Source organism: Malania oleifera, chromosome 10 (genome assembly GCF_029873635.1).
Source record: "Malania oleifera isolate guangnan ecotype guangnan chromosome 10, ASM2987363v1, whole genome shotgun sequence".
NCBI classification, from domain to species: domain Eukaryota; kingdom Viridiplantae; phylum Streptophyta; class Magnoliopsida; order Santalales; family Ximeniaceae; genus Malania; species Malania oleifera.
Window position 1 is genome coordinate 21,802,801 of NC_080426.1, and position 8,865 is coordinate 21,811,665.

General features: G+C 37.0%; 1 protein-coding gene across 1 annotated transcript; it reads left to right on the forward strand.

Moving 5' to 3' along the window:
* The first annotated feature begins 2,209 nt into the window (after nucleotides 1–2,209).
* Nucleotides 2,210–5,608, forward strand: LOC131165264 (protein SMAX1-LIKE 3-like). The gene is made up of 3 exons (XM_058122898.1): nucleotides 2,210–3,738; nucleotides 3,844–4,087; nucleotides 4,189–5,608. The coding sequence occupies exons 1-3, from the start codon at nucleotides 2,534–2,536 to the stop codon at nucleotides 5,320–5,322; spliced, it is 2,583 nt and encodes an 860-aa protein (XP_057978881.1). The 5' UTR covers nucleotides 2,210–2,533; the 3' UTR covers nucleotides 5,323–5,608.
* The last annotated feature ends 3,257 nt before the right edge of the window (nucleotides 5,609–8,865 follow it).

Consider the following 8,865-nt stretch of genomic DNA (forward strand, 5'->3'; position numbering starts at 1 on the left):
CTAGACTCCTAAATTTTTTTGAAAATAATAAACTTGTTCTTAGGAAATGACTAAACTTGACTAGGTCATGACACCTAGATAATAATGGATTAAAAATTATTATTATAGCTAACAAAGCAAATAGTGAATTGCCTTCCACAAAACATTGATAAATGTTTCATTGCTTCTAACTCTGCATCACGATTGGACTTGTGAGGAAGAGTGATTTCAAGATAATATGATTTGGAAGCTCACTTGGAACTTGTTACTTTTTTTTTTTGGTGTTTTTGCCTTTGCTGTGTTTGAGTGGGATGCATGAAACACAGAATCTATATGATAATTTTGTGCATATGTATAAGAGAGAGGTTTCAACCCCCAACCTCTCCAAATTATGAACTTATCCAAAATCTTTTGCCTCCTGTTATTTTCAGATGTTGGAAACTTATATATTATATATATATATATATATATATATATGTGTGTGTGTGTGTGTGGGGGGGGGGGTGATCTTCATAATCACATAATGTGTGTACCTGCATATAAATAATTAGTTAAGTATTAAACTATATTTTAACTAATTAATGTATATGTGAAGGTACATTGGCCAAAGTCAAGTACCTTATTTATTGGTGTGTAAGATACATGACTTTATAATAGTTAATGAAAAGTCTCCTAATCAAGATACATTGAAATAATAAAGATGCATTAGACAAAGTCATGAATCTCCTTAATTAATGTATCATCAAGGAATGTATCGCATTTAATCAAGGTACATTCACCTTGGAGGAAGGAAAATGTCATGTGTAAGTGTATGACTTTTTAATGGATTGAGTTACTTATGAATTTTTATATAAAGGGGGCTCTTGGTCCCTCTCACCACTCAATAATCAAATTTGGTTGAATCTCCATCACTAAGTCAAACATAAGAGTGAGTAAGAGAAGAGAAGATATAGTTAATTGCATCGAAATTTGATTGTCTTGGTGAAAATATTGTAAGGTATATTTTGAATTTCTTTTCTTATCTTTACTTGATCATAGTTTATAAAATAAGCTGAAGATCCTTCTTATGAAAATTTTCTAACATCAGATACTTGAGAGACAAACACAAGATGAATTTGGAAGATGAATCGAGGAATTTTTTAATGTTAACTTTCTCCTATTCGTTATCCCTCTTTTAAATCAAAGTTCATTTGCACTTGCTTTGTTTTATTTCGAGTCTTACGTTAATTCATCCTGTGGGACCTATATTAAAAGTCTCGGGTTCAAATATTGGAACAGGAGAAAAGGGATATAAGATGGGAATTCAGATTTCTTCCACTGTGCAGCCAAGGCCCATTTTGATCCAGCAATGAACAGGGAAAAAAAAAAGAGTAAAACTTTTATTCTTCCCCTTAGATCACAAATTCAAATTTAAACATAACTTTTAATTTTCATTTCCTATTTTTCATCTAATAAAAGAAAAATAAAAGAGCTACAAGCACAAACCAACTACAATGTTTAATTTCTAACCTCTTTAAGCAGGTACATCAAAGCAGCATAAAGGGGAAAAAAAAAATGAAGCAAAAAGATGCAGCAAAATGGCTGGCCTTGCCAATATGAAAACACGATTTGAAATAAAGTAGGTTCCAACAGACCACTTTACAAAAAATTGAGAGAGAGAGAGAGAGAGAGAGAGAGAGAGAGAGAGAGAGAGAGAGAGAGAGAGAGAGAGAGAGAGAGACTGGAGAAGGTCTAGGACTGATTTTTTTTATAAAAAAAATGAATGTGTAGCAGAGAATGTTTGTGCATTGATTTCATGAATTCTTCTTTCTGGGCATGAGTTAGTGATCCATGACAAAATCAATCATCAAACCCATTATTCCTTTTTCTTCGAGAACAGAAGCAAATCAATCACAGTTCCCGATTCCTTCAAACAGACAGATAGTCCGTTCCTCTTTTCAGGTCCTCGTTATTGATGTAGTACTACTCTTCTTTTCTGCTTTCTCTTTTCTCCCCCCTCTTTTCTCCTTCTTTCTTTTATTTTGTTTTGAACTAAATCATTCTTCTTTTGATCTCGTGATACACATAACGGATCAATGATGCAAACCCACAAAAAGTGATTATTCCAGTGCATAGTTATCAAAGCTTACCTATGCTTTTTCCTTAAATATTTTATACTTCTCCCATAAACTAGAAACACCAACTTTTAACTATCCATATGGCTTTATTCCTTTTGTGTGAGAGAGAGAGAGAGAGAGAGAGAGAGAGAGAGTTAGCCTCACATGCACTCCTCTTTCACATACAAAACCAATTTTCCTCGTTCACAAGAAAGGAACAAACTCTCATCTCATAAGGCTGTGATATTTTACAGGACGGCCGTCTTCACTCTCCTCAAGTTATAAACCAGTTAACTGCTTCATAATGAGCAGTTAGATTGCCTAATGCAGTTCTTTTGCTGTCCAACTGAAACCCTTTAAGCCAAAACACACCTCTATTCTTCTTCCTTGATCTCTTCTTCATTCAAACCACCCTGGCAGCAGGGAAGTTTCACAAAAAATTCTAAACGAAGAAGAAAATGAGGACAGGAGGAGTTTGCACTGTCCAACAAGCCTTAACTGCTGAAGCTGCAAGCGTTGTCAAGCAGGCTGTTAGCCTTGCGAAACGGCGAGGTCATGCCCAAGTGACACCTCTTCATGTGGCAAGCGCCATGCTGGCTTCCGGTGGTGGCCTTCTCCAAATAGCTTGCCGTAAATCCCACTCTCATCCCCTCCAATGTAAGGCCCTTGAACTCTGCTTCAATGTGGCTCTCAACCGCCTCCCTACGTCCGCTTCAAGTCCCCTATTTGGCCCCCAGCACCTCCCCCACCCTTCCCTATCCAATGCCTTGGTTGCAGCCTTCAAGCGCGCCCAGGCTCATCAACGCCGAGGCTCCATAGAAAACCAGCAACAACCCATTTTAGCCCTGAAAATAGAAATAGAACAGCTTGTCATCTCCATTTTAGATGACCCAAGTGTCAGTAGAGTCATGAGAGAAGCTGGTTTCTCAAGTACCCAAGTAAAAACAAATGTAGAACAGGCTGTTTCTTTAGAGGTTTGTTCCCAAAGTCCTTCGATAAGTAGCCGATCCAAGGGAAGCACCAGCCCCCTGGTTCTTGGTAGTAATGTGATTCAATCACCGCATCAGGGTCAGTTAGGGGTAACCCTCACTGGTAAAACTTCTGAACAAGTTGGCAGTGATGATGTAATGAGTGTTTTAGATAGATTAATGACCAAGAGAAGGAGAAACACTGTTATTGTTGGAGAGTGTCTGGCTAGTATTGAGTGTCTTGTTAGAAAAGTGATGGATAAGTTTGAGAGAGCAGATGTTCCAGGACATTTGAGGTACGTGCAGTTTATAAGCCTTCCTCTTTTCTCGCTGAAGAATCTCTCCAGGGACGAGGTTGAGAAGAAGCTCATTGAGCTTAAGTGCCTCATAAAAAGCTATTTGGGTAGAGGGGTTGTTTTATATTTAGGTGATCTGAAATGGGTTTCTGAGATGTGGTCAAATTATGGGGAGCAAAGGAAAAACTTCTACTGTCCTGTAGAGCACATGGTCATGGAGCTCAGAAGAATGGTTTGCGGAATATCTGATGGGAGTGGAAAGATATGGCTCATAGGAATTGCCACTTTGAAGACTTACATGAAATGTAAGATGGGTCATCCTTCTTTGGAGACTATTTGGGAACTTCATCCTCTTGCCATTCCTGTGGGCAGCTTGGACCTAAGTCTCAACCTTGATAGGTAACATTTGTTGCTGTAGAAACTTAGCAATCTTTGGACTGTAGTGTGTTCTCATTTGCACTTATTTAGTTTTCTTGTTAATAACAACATTGTTTCTCCTTTCAGCAATTTTCCAGCTCAGTCCAGAAGCAAGGTTATTTCCGGAGATGGGTTTAGTATGCCTCTACTAGAAAGTAGAGATAAACTCACTTGCTGCGCAGATTGTTATGCCAATTTTGCTAGGGAAGCTAAAAGCATCCGAAACAATGATTCCACCACCTCCACCCCCACCATTTCCTCCAGCACAAGCTTGCCTTTATGGCTCCAACAGTGCAAGGAAGAGAGCAGAAGTCTGACTATAAATGATCAGGTTTGTATTTAATCTCTTTGAATTCTCAACAGCTTTAAAATGGTTTCTAAATGAAAATTCAAAATATAACACTACTTTGAATCTGTTTTTCTTTGAAGCAGGAAGGAATCCAAATTAGAGATCTTTGCAAAAAATGGAATTCAATTTGCAGTTCAGTCCACAAATCTAACCTTGCCGAAAAGGCACTCACGTTTTCTTTATCTCCTTCTTCCTCCATTTCAATCTCCTCGTATGATCAGCACACCCCTAAGTTGCATCAGACCATCCTAGGTTGGCCTTTAATTTTTGAATCCAACCAGTTACCAAAAGAACATCAGTTCTGGACATTCGAAAAAAGCGAAGAAGATTTTGAACCCAGTCTGAGAATGCACAAGCCTGAGACAAAACCAGATCTTTTATCCAATCCGAACTCTAGTCCTAACTCAGCCTCTTCCAGTGAGGCAATGGAGGATCTGGAGTGTCTTAATAGGTTCAAGGAGCTGAATTCTGAGAACATGAAGATTCTGTGTAATGCATTAGAGAAAAAGGTCCCATGGCAGAAAGATACAATTCCTGAAATTGTGAGCACCATTCTCCAGTGCAGGTCCAGAATGATGAGAAGAAAAGGCAACTTGAAACAAAGAGAGGATAAAGAAGAAACTTGGATGTTCTTCTTGGGTCTTGAATCTGAAGGTAAAGAGAGGATTGCAAGGGAACTAGCTAAACTTATTTTTGGTTCTCAAAACAACTATGTGTCAATTGGTATGAGCAGCTTCGCATCAACAAGAGCCGACTCTACTGATGATCTTGGAAATAAAAGATCTAGAGATGAGTTTGGTCGAAGTTATTTAGAGAGATTTGCTGAAGCAGTGCATGAAAATCCTCATCGCATGTTCTTCATGGAAGACATTGAACAGGTCGATCGCCGTTCTCAAATGGGCATCAAAAGAGCAACTGAAAGTGGAATATTAACACTTCCCGGTGGTGAATTGGTTTCTCTTGAGGATGCCATCATCATTCTCAGCTGTGAGAGCTTGAGCTCGGTATCAAGAGCCTGTTCTCCCCCATTAAGGCAAAAATGTAGCGAGGATGAAGAAAAAGGCCTTGATGATGACTTGGAGGAAAGAAGTCCATGCATCTCCCTAGATTTGAATATTGCCATTGAAGATGATAATGGAGATGAACAATCGGTTTCTGACATGGATATTCTGGAATCTGTGGACAGGCAAATTATTTTCAAAACTCAAGAGTTATGAAATAAGTATAGCATTTAGGTGACTTTTACGGGAGTTAATTTTTTTCTTCAGTACTTAATTTTTTTTTTTTTCCTGTTTTTGTGTTTTGTTTTGTGTTTGCTCTTTATCTTTTGTCTGTATTCTGGGGAGGGTAAGTAATAGGAAAAACATGGAAAAGAAAACTTGGGTTCATGTGCAGATGGAAGGGATTAGTATGCAACTATCCAAAAGAGAAAAAAAGCATGAAGAGTTTAGTCATGTAAAAATAAATGTATATTAATTTATGTTTTATCATCTTGTTATGTGCATGTAATAGGCTGCTTGACTTCATTTTTGGTTCATCATACTGGTTTCTTACTTAAAAATCAAGACAGCCATTCAGTGGATTTCTTTGCTTTTTCTATTGGATATTTTCAGAATATTGCTTCTCCCTTACTATCATTTTGCAGGAAAAATATTCGAGACTACAAGTTTGCACTTTTTTTGTTGATCAACGAGCAGTTTGAATTTGATATTGATCAAAGCCAAGAAGAAACTGTACAGAGCCCCCACTGCACACCTAGAAAACAGATCATAAAAAGAAACGCCAAACTCCCAAACACCCACACAAGCATCCAAGTTTGCATCCTTTCCAATTTTGCTTGTCAGTAGGAGGATTCAATTGTTGAACATGCCGGTCATTTTCAGAAATTACACTTGATATGTCACTGGCAGAATATTGCACATCTGACATCTTGAAAGTAGTACATGACTCTAAAAATAGAAATGCTTGTAAAGACAACAAAGTACACCAAACAAAAAGGCAAATTAGTATTCAGAAACATCCCTCAACAAGACTAATTTTTTTTTTTTAATATATGGTGTTAGAATATCACTTAAGCTGTTAGGTTGTGGGCCAACAATGTGCATCATGCCTTAACACTCTCCTGCACGTGCAAGCCTGATATGGAGAGATAAACGAACGAGAAACAACACCCACTATAGGGAATAAGATAATTCTTGAACAATAAATGCAGGCAACAAGACTAGTACCCAAGACCTCTGGCAATCGAGCTTTGATACCATGTTAGAATATCACTTTAGCTAAAAGCTTAAGCTATTAGCTAGTGGGCTAACAATGTATATCATTCCTTAACATACACATTTGAATAACTTTTTTCAAATACTAAATATAAAAATTACACCTTTTTTTCAAAATTAAACAAATAAATATCCCCTAAGCAGGAAGAGAAGGATTCCCCAATAGTAGTTAACCTATAAGCACTAGAAATGCAGTAGAGAACTCCTAGAATAGCAGAAACAGAGGGAGTCTACTGCAACAAAGGGCTACTGTGCTAGAATGTGAGGAAATTTTCGGCAAAGACAATTGAATATATAGATAAATTTTTTTTAATATTTTAATTGAAAGAATGTTGTAGGTGATGGGTGACATTGTAAGATAGAGGGAGTCATAACTCTTCCTCAAGCTTTTTGGGATTAGTGCAAGAGTCAGAATATATGGTAGTCACACTGGTTACAAGAAAGGATACTTGATAAGCCCAAGGCAACGCTTCTTAAAACAAATCTATGAAAACTAAGACCAAAATCTAGGTTTGGTTCCCAAAAAATTTAAACAAAAAATATGTTTATTTAAGATAGATGGGGGACAATTTTTTATTTTATTTTGAATAAATAAATATTTTTTAAATGAGCAGATTTGATCTGCAACATTTATGTTCCAGCCTTTGGTCCTAGTGAAATAGTAAGGTTAGGGCCATATTTAAAAGAAATATTGTGGACGAGACCATAACAAATAAGACTTATTTTCTGACTTGTGATAACTTCTATCAAATTTCAAATGGTATAAACAGATGCAATAAAATTGTAACAGTTCAATTTCATATCCGTCCAGCCTCTTCAAATTCGTACACTATCAAGGGCATTCTTTCCAAGAGAATTCAAACTGAGAACTGCATGTGTGTACATGCCTTTGAATCAGAAATCACTTTTCTTATCTTCCTGGGTAATTCTAACTAGTTTATAGAATTAAACAAATGTCCAAAACATATCTTGATGATTAATTACTTCAATTAAATATAAATCTGTTGGAGAACAAGTCTGTAGCGTGCAGGAACCTTTTGAGTTCTAATGATAATGTACCTAGGCATGGGCGAGGATGCATTGTTGTCATATAATCATTGATGATATCAATTTTTGTGTCATTGTGTAAATTCTGACAGCCCTAGTCACAGTTGATCATTTTTTGGGCAGGAGGTGAATAAAATGGATAATTTTTCTAACCACTATATTTTCAGGAGGCATATTGCTCATCTGTTGCAACCAAATTAAGCATAGAAACACAAAAGGGAAAAAATCTGTACAAGAGACTCAATCAATCCTATAATTGAAGGGTTTAAATTGTACATCCATTTGAAGGAAGAAACAATTGAATACTTTCTTCATTAATTTGTTCATGTGTACATCCCAATATATAATACGATTACCTATTCTAAACAAGGAAACAATTTCCTTACTAAATAATATCAAATCCCCTATATCAACCTACTTCCCTAATTTGTATATTATTTACAATGATACTCGGTATTGGGATTTTAACACTCCTCCTCAAGTTGGATCATAAATATTAATCATCTCCAACTTGCTAATAAGATCATCAAAGTTCTGTCGTTCCAACCCTTTAGTGAGAATATCTGCAGTTTGTTCCTTGGTTGGTACATAAGTCATACATATAATTCCTTCTTCAATTTTCTCTTTTATGAAGTGTCTGTCTACTTCTACATGTTTAGTCCTGTCGTGTTGAACTGGATTGAGAGAGATGCTGATAGCTGCCTTGTTGTCACTGTAGAGTTTGATAGGAAAGTTCACTGGGACCTGTAATTCCTCTAAGAGTTTTCGTAACCACAATCCTTCACATATCCCTTGAGTGACTGCCCTGAATTCAGCTTCAGCACTACTACGAGTCACCACATTATGTTTTTTGGTTCTCCAAGTTACTAGGTTTCCCCAGACGAATGTACAATAACCTGTGGTGGATCTTCTATCTTCCACTGATCCTACCCAATCTGCATCTATAAAGATCTCTACTTCCTTGCTTTCACATTTCTTAAAGTAGAGTCCTCTTCCCAGGGATCCCTTGAGATATCTAAGGATCTTGTATACAGCATCTAAGTGAACTTATTTTGGTGAATGCATGTGTTGACTTACTACGCTGACTGCAAATGCAATATCTGGTCTAGTATGTGATAGGTAGATTAGCTTGCCAACCAATCTCTGATACCTCTCCTTTTCTACCGGTTTTCCACAGTCTTCAACCCTCTTTACTGTCTCCATCGGGGTTTCACTGGGTTTGCATCCCAGCATGCCAGTTTCAACTAGGAGATCAGTAACATACTTTCGTTGAGAAACACTAATTCCCTTTTTTGTTCTTGCCACTTCCATGCCCAAAAAATACCGCATCTGTCCCAAGTATTTAACTTCAAATTCAGCAGCCAGAACCTTCTTCAATCTCTCCATTTCTATATTATCATCACCAGTAAGGATTATATCATCAACATACACTATTAG